The sequence below is a fragment of the Glycine max genome, chromosome 5, assembly GCF_000004515.6.
Source record: "Glycine max cultivar Williams 82 chromosome 5, Glycine_max_v4.0, whole genome shotgun sequence".
NCBI lineage: Eukaryota > Viridiplantae > Streptophyta > Magnoliopsida > Fabales > Fabaceae > Glycine > Glycine max.
The window spans coordinates 6,240,728-6,257,331 of record NC_038241.2 but is presented as its reverse complement, the minus strand read 5'-3'; the positions used below and the strand labels follow the sequence as shown (position 1 = coordinate 6,257,331).

Here is a 16,604-nt window from a genome sequence, read left to right as displayed (position 1 = left end):
TATTACTATCACCATTATATTCTAGTTTTTTAATCTTTTATCTTTATCTCTTCGTTTCGGATTCTCTGCGTTTAAATTAACTTGGACGAAAATCACATCATATCGTGACTTTTAAATCATTTAGTTTTCCAGAAAATAATAGTTTATATAAGTTAATTTTAATTTATTAAAAGGTTTGTTTTTATTATACATACATGATAATATACACATATATAACAACAAAATCATTGAAACTAAGACTTTGCTTGCACGTTACAGCCATAGTTCATAGCTCAACCAAGTGACCAAATCCTCAACTCATGTCATGTTTCACTTTCTTTACCTCCTCAACTGTCTGAGAACAAAGTCAACAAGACTTAATTATCCATAAAATTTGCAATGCAGAAAATGTTACAGTCAATCCTTAGAAAATAAATATATTCTTCTTTAAATATTATTACCTCCGGTCCTTTGTAATACATGAAAACTTATTTTATATTAAAAGTACTGGAGAGTATAAAATTCTTTCATATGGATCAAAATTAAATCAAGTAATACTTTAAAAAAAAGTCAAATCAAATAATTAATACTCCCCCTATTTTAAAGTAAATGTTATTCTAAGTTACTCTACAAAAACTAATAAATAAATAATTTTATAAAATTAATATTATTAAATAAATGAAAAAAATAATACTAGTATTACATTAAAAAAAACTAAAGTACATCTTATTAGAAATATCAGTGAACAAAAATCATTACTAAGTTAGAGAGATTCAAGTTACTTAAATTATATTATTTCTAATTTCAAGTTTGAGAAATTAACCATCTACATAAGGTATAAAGAAACACTTGACAAATAGATAGTTGAAAAAAAAAAAGCAGATGAAAAATTCAAAGGAAAAGCACCTTTTTAAAGTAAAGACAGTAGAAAAGACAAACATGATGAAAATAGTAGTATAAAAAGGGGATGCAGTTGATGTGGAGCAAGAAAATAAAAGCTGAAGGCATTGAGGATAAAGAATAAATAATTGCTGAGGCAACACGATGTTTCGTGGTTCCATCGTAGCACGAGGGTTGAAAGTCGCCTAGACGTTAAAAAATTTACCTTTCTCCCCACTATATATATGCCTTTCCACTCAACTTAGATACACAACACAATACTCTTCAAACACTTTACCTTCTTCTTAAGACAACAAGCTAAAAGCGCTTCTAACTTAAGTGATGGCTAACGCTGCTGAAGTTTCAGCGTTGAAACGCATCAAGTTGCATCTTTTGGGTGAACTCTCTCCACTGGCCACTCCCCAAAACAAATTTGACCAAACAAACCCTAGCCCCTCTGAATCTTCCAATTCCGAATCTTCTTCTATTTCTCTTAACCACTACTTCACTGACCTCCTCGAACCCGAAATTGAATTTCCTCTCTTCGAATTCGATTCCAAACCCCAAGTAATCGACCTCGAAACCCCGAAAACCCTAATTTCAGCTGAGAAGAAGCCTCAATTTAATCGGAAACCGTCGCTGCTAATCGCTGTTCCGAAGAAGACCGAGTGGATCCAATTCGGAAACCCTGAGGTGGCGGCGCCGGAGAACCAGCCTGAGAAGAAGCACTACAGAGGTGTCCGTCAGCGGCCGTGGGGCAAGTTCGCCGCCGAGATCCGCGACCCGAACAAGCGCGGGTCTAGGGTTTGGCTCGGAACCTTCGACACCGCCATCGAAGCCGCCAAGGCCTACGACCGAGCCGCCTTCAGGCTCCGCGGCTCCAAGGCCATCCTCAACTTCCCCCTCGAAGTTAACACCGCGGCGGAGACCGTCTCCGTCGCCGCCGTCGACGTCGAGAGGAAGCGCCGCCGCGAGGAGGAGGAGGTGGTGGTGGAGGATGTAAAGGCGGTGGTGAAGAAGGAGAAAATAACGGAGCATGATGTGAGTTGTTTTAGGGGGATGCCGTTAACGCCGTCTATGTGGACCGGGTTCTGGGACAGTGACGTCAAGGATATTTTCAACATTCCGCCGTTGTCGCCGTTATCTCCTTTTGGATTTTCACCGCTCGTGGCTGTGTGAAATTCCAATTTAGGACTGCGTTTTTTCGTGTTTTAGTACTTACAGCGTCCTCCTGTTCAGGGATGAGTACATTGTACATTTGACGAATTTGTTTATTCAACAATCTTTTATTCACTTTTATTTGCTACATACATGGTTCATTTTTTGTCTTTTATGTCAAATTTTAAATATTTGCAAAAGATTAATCACTTAAACCTTGAAAACTTTAATTGTATCCCGTGAATCTCATAACCGAGGAAAAGATTCACAAATTTTTGCATACTTTTACCTTTGTTTAAAAAATGAAACATCCATGAGCTTAATCTCCTAATAAACTATTTTCAAGAGCTTAAAATCAATTAAGCATGTTCTGAACTATTTTTAAGAAACAGAGCCGGGTTAATCGAATAAAGATTGGGTAACCCATTACACCAAGTCTTATTTATAGCTTTTTAGTTGAAAATTACAATTCTGTTATAATTAATTGATTACAAGAGGACACAATCAATTAAACCAAGAACAAGCCGTGCTTTGTACAAGAACAAATGTTGTTTTAGTCGCTTAAATCTATTACTTTGTTATTCTTGAGAAAACCATGAGTTATTATTTTAATCGATTACCAGCTTAGTCTAATCAATTAAAATGCTCTTAAACTTGTCTAGAACAACTCAGACATTTTAATTGATTACTTCATTATAATCAATTATTTCAGTTAGTTTTTGAAAAATATTAAAGCCAATTAGGCTCTCATTCTCTCATAACTTCCGTAAGCAAAATTTCGGAAGTATAATTGTCTTTGAGGGTTTTGAACTTCTTCAAGATATAAGAAAAACATCTTCGCATAACTTGTTTACCCCCTTTGTTGTTGATAACCATGGATTAGTTTCTACATGGGCAAAGCAATCTATATATAGTTGTGTTCTTCACATTCAGGGGAATATGTTCCTTAATCTTTTGATTTGTAAGAATTTCATGGATCTTGAGATAAGGTTTTTCAAGGGTTGTTCTTGTTACAATATTTCATAAGAAGGGTATTAGGATTCTTATTGTAGGGTTCGAGAAAAAAGTGTAATGTAAAATTTCATTATGTATGCCCTGTGTGTTTATATTAAATTCTGAAATCTTTAATGGAATTCAATCTTGTTAGATTGAGAGTTGGATGTAACTCTAAAATTTAATGATGTCTTTATATTGTATTAATTTCATTGTATCTTTAACATTGCTAAATCATTAGTTCTTTAGTATTGGTTTTAATTGACTACACTAAATCAACATAAGTATTCAATTGATCAAGAAAAACTCTTTGTCACTAAAGATTAAGTGGATTTTCAAAAATTTTAAGCGGAGGTTAAATTCACCCCCTCTTGAACTAATCATTTTATCAGCATCCCCCCCCCCCCTGTTGGGTTATGACAAAGTGGGTTAGGATTGTTGGGAGGGGGGGTGAAGCATCCCATAGTATGGTTCAAGGGTGGTATTGTTATATGTATTGTTGTTTACAAATACTATGTGTAACCCTATTTCTAATTAATGATAGAAACATAATCGCTTTATTCCTGAGGATGTAGACACATTATCGAACTTCATTAAATCTTTGTCTTTGTGTGTATGTTATTGATCTATTTCTTTGTATTTTGATTTTGTGTTGCTAACACAAACATGCTTTAAAACATGTAAATTTGAGAAATAATGTGGTAAAGTATAATTGATTAAAGATAGAAATTTACTAATCATGTGAAATACTAAAAAAAATGATTTCGACTAATTCTCAGACTATTAAATCCCTAAAAAAGAGACTAATATACGAAGTATCAAGAGAGGAATACGATTTTATTAAGCCACCAACTAAAATTGACAATTGATGGTAACACAACCTTTATGATTGGAGATGTTATAAAGAAAGGTCATATAAGTAAGAACAAGTTATCTCTTAACTTTGCTAGCACTAAAATTAATTAATCTTTGTCTTTTCCTATGATGTGAGAAAGTGTTGGATGTTGCATTAACAAGATGTTAAGCTTATAAAACATTTCATAATCTTCATATCCCTTATGGGTAGTATATGATTTGCAACAAGAACTTGATGTTATCTATATGAGTGTTAAGTAAGGTTGCTTTGTATGAGATTGTGAACAAATATTTAGAGAATCATGAATATTGGACATGTGCATGACCTATCACACAACAATAATAATTAAAAGATCTATCAAGGTGTAGCATGATTGGTAGACTGATGGAACCCTGATTTGTGGATCGAATTTTTAGCTTCAGAAAACTCGGGAACCAATTTGGGGCTCTATGAAATTGGAAAAAATAGAATTAGAGAAGGAGATGGAAATAACAACGCCACAATCTTGGGAGATTGATAAGTTGAGGATGATTCGCCACAAAGAATAGAATTATTTTATAAGAACCTAAGGTTTCACACAAGAACCAAGAGAGACACTCTCTTAATTGTGTCTAATATGAAATTTCATAAAAACTTCCAACAAAGTGTTTTAAAGAGTCTATTTATAACTCCTAGTAATAATCCTAAATTGGGAACAAGACCGAATAACTAATCTAATAATTGAAAGACTTAAAAATAACAATAAGAAAGGTAGTAGCCCATTACAAGTCCAAAAATAGGCCAAAAAATATAATTAAAAACAAAAATAAATCTTATTCTCAAAGTTGGCTAAAATAAATGAGCTTAGCTTCTTCTCATCTTTCCTCCATGAGAGAATTTAGTCTCTCGCTAAGCTCTTCTTGAAATCTCTTACTCTTTGCACAAGTGATTGGTCCATTCATGTTGAGTCTACCTAAATCAAACTCTTCCTCCTTGGATAGTCCTTTATCATACCCTCCTTCTTGGGAAGAATTCACCCTCGAATTGATGTCAAGGGGATCTACATCATAAAGAGTCAAGTCAGTAACATTAAAAGTGTTGCTCACACCATAGTCAAGTGGTAAAGCAATTTTATATGCATTATAGTTTATGCGCTTTAAAACTTAAAAAAGACCATCTTCCTTTTTTTTTTGAAGTTTAGATTTCCTTTTGGAAGTAAACCTATTCTTCCACAAGTGAATCCAAACCCAATCACTCGATTTGATAACCATTTTCTTTTTGCCCTTATTGCATATCTAGCATATTGTTCAACCTTTTTCTCAATTTGTGCTTTCACCTTCTCATGCAAACTCTTAACAAAGTTTGCTTTAGAAAGCCCATCCTTATTCATCATAGCAGAAGTGTTAGGCAAAGGTAACAAATCAAGAGGAGATAATGGATTGAAACCGTAAACTACCTCAAAAAGAGAATAAGTAGTAGAGTTTACTACCCTATTATAAGAAAATTCAGCATGGGGTAGGCATTGCTTCCAAGCTTTCAAATTCTTACCTACCAAGCACCTTAGAAGTTTAGATAGAGTTTGATTTACCAAAACGATGGACATAGCACATGGACTCAAACTTTCTCTAACCCATCCTTTTTCCATCAAGTTCACCACTTGTCTTTGGCTTTGTTTTGTTTCTTGTGGATTGCTTCTATATGCTGGCCAATTTGGTACGGAAACTCCCGGCATGAGATCAATTTGGTGTTCTATCCCTCTCAAAGGAGGTAACCCATGAGGGGTGTCTTAGGGAAAAACATCCCCAAACTCATTCAATAATTCTTTCACACCTATAGGCAAAGAACTAGTAATAGAAGACAAACAATAATCATGAAACATTAGTAAATACATAGGTTGCCTAGCTAGCATCATCCTTTTCACCTCTTTTTCTCTCATGAACAAGCTCTGTAATTTTCTCTCTTGATTTTCATCTTTTTTTTCTCTTCAGTTTCACTCTTTTTTTATCTCCATTCTTTTCTTTCTTTTCTCTCTTTTCATGTTTCTCTCTCTTTTCAGCAATTTTGTTTTTCTCTTCTTTTCTCTCTTGTTCTCTTTTCACTCTCATTTTTATTTGATTCTCACAAACCTCACTTGGAGACAAAGGTTTAAGGGTAACCTTTTTCCCTTTATGTACAAATGAAAATTTTTTTGTAACACCATTGTGGACAACATCCCTGTCACACTGCCAAGGCCTTCCAAGTAAGAGATGGTTAGTCTCCATAGGGACTACATCAAACAATATCTCATCAACATATTTTTCAATGGAGAAGTATATCAAAACTTGTCTATCTACAACTAGATCCCCATTCTCACTCAACTATTGTAGTTTGTAAGGCCTAGGGTGAGGGAAAGTTTTCAAAGCAAATTTTTCAATCAATCTTTGGCTAGCTACATTAATGCAACTACTCTCATCAATAATCAAAGAACATATTTTCCTCATGACCATGCACCCAGTATGAAAAATATTCTCCCTTTGAGTTTCATCTTTATACTTACACACACTCCCCATTAACCTACTAACCATCAAAAGATCACCTTTCAAGGGTTGTACATCACATTCACTTTCACTCTCACTAAAAGAATTAAAAGAGCTAGAAGAAGATGCACTAGTGATATCCCCATTACCCATCACAACCATAGTCCTTTTGTTAGGACATTGGGACGCAATATGACCCTTTCTCAAACACTTAAAACATTTAATAGAACTTTCCTTTGATGAAGTGGGAGTAGGGTTATAATTATTTTTACCAAGGGAAACACCTTTTTCATGAGATTTGAATGAAGATCCTCCCTTCTTCTTGAATGTCTCCTTATCTTTCCAAGTTGAAGAGCCATAGGGGGACTTCTTGTATGTTTGCTTCCTCTTTAATTGTTGTTCCACCTTGATAGCTTGATGAATGAGATCCTCCAAAGAGGCATAGTGGTGCAACTCTATAATATCTTGGATCTCCCTATTGAGACCATGCAAAAACCTTGCCATGGTGGCCTCTTAACACTCCTCAATTTGAGCCCTAATCAAGGAAATATCCATCTCTTTGTAATACTCATCCACACTCATATTTCCTTGAATTAGTCTTTGGAGCTTGTTGTGAAGGTCTCTCTGATAATAAGATGACATAAATCTCTCTCTCAAAAATTCTTTTCATGTCTTGCCAAGTATTAATCAATGTCCTTTTCATCCTCTCAATATCACTCCTCACTTGATTCCACCACACTAAGGCATATCCCTCAAACTCCAGGAAGACCAATTTGATCTTTTTCTCTTCATTGTAGTTGTAGCAAGCAACGACTTGCTCAACCTTCATCTCCCACTCAAGATACACTTCCGGATCACAAGTCCCTTTAAAAGTAGGGATCTCCACCTTCACTCCCTCAATCTCTTCCTCTCTTTGTCTACCTCCATATCTTCTATGATTTCTTCTCTCACTATACCTTTCATTCCTCTATCCTCCCTCATCCTCTTCGTACCCCTCATCTTCTCCATGAGAAGAATTAGGTGATCTTACCTATTTTCTTCACTCTATATTTTCAATCCTCACACTTAAAGCTTCACTACTCTTGTGTATTCTTCCCAAACTCTCCTCTTTCTCTTTTCTCATTCTCTCCATCCTTTCTTCATTGTCATAACTCATTCTTCTCATTTGATCACCAAGTTTAATCATCTCTGCCATGAGCCTTGTGATTTTTGGAGATGGTGGAGTATCATCTCTACTTGTAGAAGTCATACCTACAAGAAAAGTTAGTGCACAAGTAAAAAATAGAATAGGACCTCACCACTCAACTTAGTGTTTCACTTAAGTTCACTCGTGTATCACTCTTTCAAGGCTCAAAATCAAGAAGTACTCAATGAGAAATATGTCACAAATCAAAACTCAACTCAAGAAGCCAAGAAAAGAAATACTCTAAGACAAAACTAAGGAATTTTAAAGACAAACAAAAATAATGAAAGGAATACTCAAAAGGAATGTCAAGCAAGACAAACTAAAAGACTCCAACATGAAGAAAAAAATTGTCCAAGAATTAAACTATACTAGATGTAAATAACCAACATGACATATTTTTTTTTAAATAGAAGTATGTAAAAACAAGAAAGACTCTGAATACAGATTTTGTTTTTTTTTTTTCATTTTTTTGTTTTTTTTTTTTGCTTCTTTGGTTTTTCTTATTTATGCACTTTTTTTTTGGCACACAATTCAAATTTGAATGCAAATATGTGATTGGGAAAATCCAAATATAGACTATAACAGAATTTTGCCTCCAAATCTGAAAACTGGATTTCTTTCATTTTTTAACTTCTTTTTTTCCTTTTTTTGCACAAATTTTAATGCTATATTTATAAGAAAAGAAAGAAGATAAAAAGATATTGATACTAGATATAGTTCAGAAAAGAAAGATAGACTCAAATAAATAAGACAAAGGAAGATAAAATAATAATATAGAGTTAAACAAAAAAATTGACACAACAAACAAAGGAGGAAACACATATGAAACAGAAAACACAAAGGAAAGATAACACCTAATTTCAAGAACCAAAGCTCTGATACCAATTTATGGAACCTTGATTTGCAGATCCAAATCTTTAGCTTCAGCAAACTAGGGAACCAATTTGGGTCTCTATGAAATTGGGAAAAATAGAAGGAAAAAACAGAATTAGAGAAGGAGATGGAAAAAACAATGCCACAATCTTGGGAGATTGAAAAGTTGAGGATGATTCATCACAAAGAATAAAATTCTTTGATAAGAACCTAAGGTTTCACACAAGAACCAAGAGAGACACTCTTTTAATTGTGTCTAATATGAAATTTCATAAAAACTGCCAACAAAGTGTTTTTAGGAGTCTATTTATAACTCCTAGTAATGATCTTAAATTAGACACAAGGACAAATAACTAATCTAATAATTAAAAGACTTAAAAATAACAATAAGAAAGGTAGCAGCCCATTACAAGTCCAAAAATAGGCCAAAAATATAATTAAAAACAAAAATAAATCTTATTCTCAAAGTTGACTAAAATAAAAGAGTTTCGCTTCTTCTCATCTTTCTTCCATAAGAGAATTTAGTCTCTGGCCTAACTCTTCTTGAAATCTTCTACTCCTTATTCAAGTGATTAGTTCATCCATGTTGAGCTCACCTAAGTCAAACTCTTCCTCCTTGGATAATTCTCTATCATAGACTTCTAATATACTCAACATGTGTCTTTAGTTCATATAGTTTACTACACCGATCACATTGTATATCATGTCTTTTCATTCTAAGTCTGGTTTATATGGCCCAATACATTAAATCTAACATATTACATTTAAGATGAGAGCCCATGAAATTCATTCAATTTCTTAAAACATGTTGTCTAATCTTTCAAAATACATCGGGTTTATTGTGTTATTTTTTAGATATTTCAAAAGGTTAAATCTCATTAATTAATTGTTATTAATTATTTTAAATCCGTATATTTTATCTTTAAATGAAATATTTAATATATTATATTTCTAGTTTTGACTTGGTCATTGTAGATAACTCTTATCTCTCATAGCCTTTACTTTCTCTACTAGATCTATTTGTCTTCAACAAAAATCAATTTTATCTCTCACATTTTGTACCATTCTTTCTCTTAACCTTTCTTTAATTTTATGCTCTTCTCCTTATTGAGTTCTTGGGTATGTTTTTTTATTTTTAGAAAAAGAGCTTTTTAATAGTTTGTTGCCCTAAATAAGTTGAGAAGCATCTTTTGCATCATGCAAATTCAATAACAAATAACTATTTATATGACTTTTAATAAGTTATTTATGATTGGATGACTATGTCAAATTATTTTTTGATAAGTTAGGAAAATACTAAATGTATACTCCATGTTTAGGATGTAAGGTGGAGGAAAGAGAGAATTTGAGAGAAAAATAAAAGAGAAGGAAGAGAAAGTAAATCATGTATAATAATAAGTAAAAAAAAAGGTCATCACTAATAATGTAATATAAATTTTAACTCTAATAGTACAAGAGGATTTAATTGCGAAATCTTGAAAGTATAAAATTCAAAATTACAATTTTTTAAAATTCATTTGGAGTGATTGTTAGTTTTGGTTTTTGATTTTCAAATACAATATTTGGAAACAAAACATATTAATTAGACAAAAAAGAAGTTGAAATAATTGTCAAGTCAATTTTAAAACATTTTTTTACCTTCATTTTCAAAATGAAGAAAAAAAATATTTGTAAATTTAGTTTTTAGTTTTAAAGAATACTCTTCGTGTTATCACTATCATTGTCATCGACATTGACGCTATCATCAGTATTGCACAATCACCGTCACCATCATCATTATCACTATTATCACTATCACCATTGTCATCGGTACCAACATCACCGCTGGCATGACACCATCACCTTTATCGTCAGGGTTGTCATCACCACCACCATTGACACCACCACCATTAACTTTGCTATCAACACAAAAACTATCACCATCACTAACACTTCTGACATTGCTGTTATTGTCATCAGTGATACTATCATCATTATCATTACAAAAACACACCCTTAAACTAATTTTAATAAGAATTTATTTTTGAATTTTTTTAAAATGAGTTTATCTAGAAACTACAAATTAGAAAATAAAGAACTAAAACTCAATTTTAAAAGTTGGTTTTCAAAATATTTGAAAATAAACTAAAAATTAATTGTTATTTTTTAATTTTTTGAAATTAAAACTAACAACTACCTCAAATGATCTTAAACCAAGGGATCTAACTCAGTTAATTTAATAAGTGTGTAAATTATTATAAATTTTCTTATATTTGTGTTTAATTCCTACAAATAAAATAAAATATGTTTCCTCTACCATAACTAACACCATCCATTCTTTTTTCACATTTGTGTCCTTCCCTTCATGTTAACACGTCACCTTTCCAAAGCCGAAACCAGCATCTTTTCACTTTGAGGTGTGAGACTCCAATTAGCTAGTGCCACCCTAAAGGCTTAGAGAATGATTTACATGTACATTATTAATTGCGACCACAATAAAACTATTGGATAATGTTCTTAAATTGGATAGTGCTCTTAAAAACTAGCTCAATGGATTACTGGTTCGTTTAACGTTTTCAATCCCCATATTGATCCAAAAGTACGTAAGTTACCTATCTTAACGGAATTTTGATTATATTTTCCTCGAAATTATATATGAGGATGAGAGGATTTGTTAGTGTGACTTTGCTATTGTGCACAAGTATATCACCAGTTTTAATTGCACGGGTTAGGCGCAGTTTTAAATTTGTCCCTCTGGTAACTTTATAAAGTTATTTTTCATCTTAATTTTGTTTAAATCCAATGGTTCAGGATACTTCATTAAGCTGAGTCACGTGAGGATGTCTTTCTGGCTTGCCCTTGTTTTTCTTTTTTTTACAGTCGTACACCATTTCCAAAAGGACAAAAACTGGGTTCACATTCTAAAGTGACCATGAACACATAAAACATCTCTTCGAAGTCGCAATTGCTGCAGTAGTGTGGGTGGCTCATCAACTTCCAGAGGAAATGATGTACGACTGTAAAAAAAAACAAGGGAAAGCAAGAAAGTATCAATGAATTATTCTGAACCATTGGATTTAATTAAAATAGATGACTAAGATAAAGAATAACTTTACAAATTTACTCCTGAACTATGGTTAGAAATATAATGAAATCTCTTTTTTTATTCTTTCTTCGGATTTTACTATTCATTTCTTAAAATATCTTATATAGACAAGAACAGGGAAGAGGGTCTAATTTATCTTGATGGGAGTCAGAGTAATAATAATGCATATAAAACATGATAAAAAAAAATCAAAAAATGGAGAGATATAAAATAACTTACTCCTGAAATAAACGTATATATATTTTACAGTTGCTGCTGTTGTCAATTCAATCGTCATCACTATCTCACTATTGTTCAAAATTCAAAGTTGGACATAAATGGTTTCGGTTTTTCTTTATTTTTTTGAAATTGGAGCATGTGGTTTGAAACCGGCTTTCTGTGTTTGAATAATATGCTCCATCCATTGGAAGTAAATTCACTGCTACCTACCGAGTCAATAGTTCTGTTTCAATCAATAATTGTCACATAATTTATCAGTTTTCAAATCACATTCACCAAAACTTGGTCAATAGGACGCATATAATTAATTCATGAGCTCAGGCTCATCCCACCTTGTGCTGTAACTCAACAATAGCCGAAACCACGAAGGTGACGATAATAATTAAAAATAAGTACATAGCTTAGTTAATTACTTTACTTGTCTTGATACGAAATTGTTTTAAATACTAGTTGTTATATGTTTACAATCAAATTAATAAGTGCTAAATAGAATTAACTAAGATTATAAAGTTTTGTTGAGCCTTACATAGCATGTTTTATGACCATGAAATGAATTAACTTTTCTTATTCTAAGTTGTTTTGCCAAGAAAGAAGATGGCGTCAGCATTAATTAAGAAAGTGTAGCACAACTTTATTTAGCTTCATGTTAGAGGTTTTATAAGAACTTCTATTAATTTAAGTGGTACAAAACTTAATATTTTTTAAGGGAAATTTAGCGTCTGAATTTGTGAATAAAAAATGAAAATATTTGGAGAATTATACTTAACCAATGGGTTTACCTCAGTTCGAATTATAACCAGTTTGATTTGTTGAAAAATCACGCTTTCAACCAGTTATATGATTCCAAAAAAAAAATCCTTACTATCCTATCCCAAAGACATCAAGCCTCACAGGTTTAGTGTTTTTTATAGACCTAAAAAAATTATATTATTGGTAGTACTACGTGTCACCCATATATGGCACTCGCATAAGATTTGTCAATTTTTTCTTTCTCCACGTACACCAAGTAAACTACACTGTAATAAGTTTCCGCCTCATCAGTCAAAGTCGTTGCTCCATGTTTCTTTATCCATGATTCTCTTTTATTATTTTGTTCTGTTTTAAAATAAATGTTATTTTAGGTTGTTTTACAGGTACTATTTTTTTATAAATAAATAAATAAAATAATTATTTTATAAAATTAACTTTAGTATTAATATTACGTTAAACAAACTAAAACTATGATCCATGTTTCAAACTCAAGGGTCAAACCTACGAACATTTAAGCAAATGGGGACTTTTTCAAATAAATGATATAATTAAGGTCCTGTGGTCCTTTGCTGTTCTAATCTACGATGTCAATCTGCATGAACATATATTTATACTTACACGTATGTATTGTTTGATTTGTGTTTACTTGAACTTCAGGTTCGAAGTTAGCTGTAACTAAATTAAATACGGATATATTGTCGTGATACGTATATATTATCTTTACTCTAAAAGATTGAACATGCAATTAATTATAAAAAAAAAAACTATTGACCACGGGTACGTGAGATATATCCAATGATTTCATTGGATAAGTGTATAAAACTTAATATGTTTAAATATTAATCAGCATAAATTTCATTGTTTTAACTTTTTCAAAGAAAAGTCTTTAAAATGTATTTTAATTATAGACTCTTTTAATATATGTCAAATCAAATACGTATTTAATTAGTTTACACACAAGTAACTTTATAACTAATAAAAAATATATAATTACTATCCATTGTTAATCTATCTTGTCAACTATTCCCTTTTGCATATCTAAAACTATAAAGTTTTTCAAATTATATGTAGATCATATATGTGTGTCTTTGTTTTCTACACAATATGATGAACTTTTAATTAATAAGATTAACAGGCATAAAAAACATCCCGAAAGTTGCAATTAAATCTTTTTATATACAAACTATTTACTGTAAAGTATAATAATTTATATAACAATTTATACAATAACATTTTTTTTGTCTATCTCTTTTTATCTCATCATTTGTAACATTTTAAATTTCTCTCTTTTCTCTCTCGTTTTTATAATTTATACAATTTGTTTTCTTTTGTTTCTTTTTTTCAATTATACAAGTATCACTTTTGTTCAGACATCATTTTGAATTGTATCGTTATATTTTAAGGGCATTTGTTATTTACAACTTCCAATTTTACTAACGTACCTCCTTTTTTATATTATTTTTTCAAAAATCTTCTTCTGGAAATTCCCTTTTCCAAATGGCCGGGTTAAAATTTTAACACATTTCAGTTAGAAAGTACATTTTGGAAGCGTTTAAATTTTAATATTTTGGAATTATCTTCCAGAAGTGTAAAAAATTTAACATATTCTATATTGTACTTTGCAAAAGCTAGTTTTTAGGGGGCAAATTTACGTAAGGGGACTCATTTTACAAACTATTTACGGGATGGGGTCTGTTCCAAAAGAAATAACGGAGGGGGTTTGTTTTGCGGAGGAAACCGCCATTGCCACTGGCGGCATGGCTGAACCCGCCATTGCTAGTGGCGGCAAAGCTGGAGAGAGGGGTGTATTGTCACTACCAGTGGCGATATAGGCCACGTAGGATGGAGAGAGGAGGGTGTCGCCAATGGGAACGGCGACACACCCAGCTGGTACCGCTAGCCCCTCTGGCGACACACCCAGCTGGTACGGTCACGTGGGACTCGCCCACGGTGCTGGCGAGACAGCCATTCACGTGAAGTTCGGCTTTTCAGGCTTGCAGGCTTCTGCTCTCCATTGTTTAGGGATGCAGCAGCATTGTTTAGGGATGCAGAGTAGGATTTGACCATTGTATACGCTTTTCTTCTATAAAATAACCTGAATGTAAACTTTGGATTCACACTTCTTTTCTTCTACCTTATCTTTGCTTTCCTTACCTTTGCTTTTCTCCGTTCTTAAATTTCTTAGAGTGTTCTTCGTGCTGTTGTGCTTTGCTTTTGCTGAGTTTTTTTCTTCCATAGTTCATAATTCCTAATTGTCTGGTAAGTGATTTTTTTAAATAACATTTATATATTTATATTTTATGATTTATATATTCTGTTTGTTAATATTTTTAAAATAATAGGTTAGCTAGATAGGTATTGTAAGTTTAGGTTAATTAAGATTAATAGGTATTATAGGGTTAGGTTAGTTATTATTATTAATAAATTAATAAGTATGCTGTTATTAATTTTTATGTAGTAACGGATAGTTGAAGAGTAGGTTAGGTTAGGTTAGTTAGTATAAAAATATTATTTAGTTTGTAGTATATATTTTTAGATTTGTAGTATATATTTGAAGGTTAGTTTGTATAAAAATAATATGTTGTTATTAGTTTGTAGTATGCTGTTATTAGTTTGTAGTATATATTTGACCATGTAAAACATGATTGACAAATGACAATTTGAATTGCATTGTCTAATTTCATTAATGATCTATTACCAAATGATATGGTTGGCTGGTTTTTATGATGGAAATATTAGTAAAGTTAGAAAATATTTCTTTGATATTTTAGTGGTGAATGCATGGAGTTTGTATTTATCACTAATATTTTTTTAAAATTTCTTTATTTATTTTAAACACAACTATTACAAGTTTATTTGTTTAAATTTATTTATTAAAAGTGCTTATATTAATAAAATAAATGGATCAGACAAGCACACATTGTAAAAACCATAATTTCAGATCGAGTCTAGGTTTGTATAAAAATAAGTATGTTGTTATTAGTTTGTAGTATATATTTGAAGGTTAGTTTGTAGTATATATATGATACTTTAGTAAGTCACAGTCAAACGTTCCGACACACTTAATATTAGCCTTAGAAATATTAGGCACACACATAATATTAGATAAGGTAGAAATATTAGGTATAAATTAATATTAGCGTACATATTTGTAAATTTTAGGTAGACATATATTTTTAGTTTTTATAATATTAAGCATGTTACACGTAAATAAATAATTATAATATTAGAGATGCGTAAATTTACTTTATTAGTGTTATATTTTTGTGTGTTATATATTTTTGTATGTTATATATAGATAGTATAGTTTTAAATAAATGAATTAATAAGTTAATATTGTTTGAGTTAATAATTTTTAGTTTTTAGTTATATATATATATGATTAGTGTTAGTTTTAGTTTGTAGGTTAATATTAATTGTTTTATGAAATTTATGTTATTAAATATATGATAGATTGTACATTACTATAATTTTTGTATATATATTTTTAAATAATTTTTTGCATTTCAATATTTGTTTGTATTATAAATAATTTGTTAGTCCATATTTTATTCAATTATTTTTTTGTTAATTGTAGAAAAAAAATTATATATTTAAAGTTTTGTTCACATGTATTTTAATTTATGTATAGAATATATTAAAAATTAGCCAGTTTGATTTTTTTCAAATTTATTGTTATATATTTAATAATGTTTTTATAAATGTGTGCAGTTTAATTTAATTTATATTATCTACAAATAATGTATTATATTTTTTTTTTGTAGTAGCAATGGCATCTTCATCATCATCTTCATCACATGTTAACATTAAGTTTGGCCCCATCGATGCTGATGTATTATGGATGCAACCTAAACATGTTTCAGAACATGTTTGGAATGGGGAAGAAGATATGAAATTACATATCAGACGAGCTGTCCCCACGTATCAAGGGGAAGAACAAATTCCTGAGCAAATTTTTCCTTTTCTTCTACAATCTGGTTTCGCCTGGATTATCAAGATGGGGTACTTAAAAATAAATGTCTCATTAATTAGTGCTCTGATAGAAAGATGGAGGCCGGAAACACATACCTTTCACATGAGATGCGGAGAATGTACTATTACTCTCCAAGACGTCTCTGTATTATTAGGTAT

The 16,604-nt window shown here is 31.4% G+C and overlaps 1 protein-coding gene across 1 annotated transcript; it reads left to right on the top strand.

Annotated features, from left to right (window-relative positions):
• Window positions 1–1,120: 1,120 nt before the first annotated feature.
• Window positions 1,121–2,151, top strand: LOC100800453 (ethylene-responsive transcription factor 5). Its single transcript, XM_003524020.5, has one exon. The coding sequence runs from the start codon at window positions 1,201–1,203 to the stop codon at window positions 2,035–2,037; it is 837 nt and encodes a 278-aa protein (XP_003524068.1). The 5' UTR covers window positions 1,121–1,200; the 3' UTR covers window positions 2,038–2,151.
• Window positions 2,152–16,604: the final 14,453 nt, after the last annotated feature.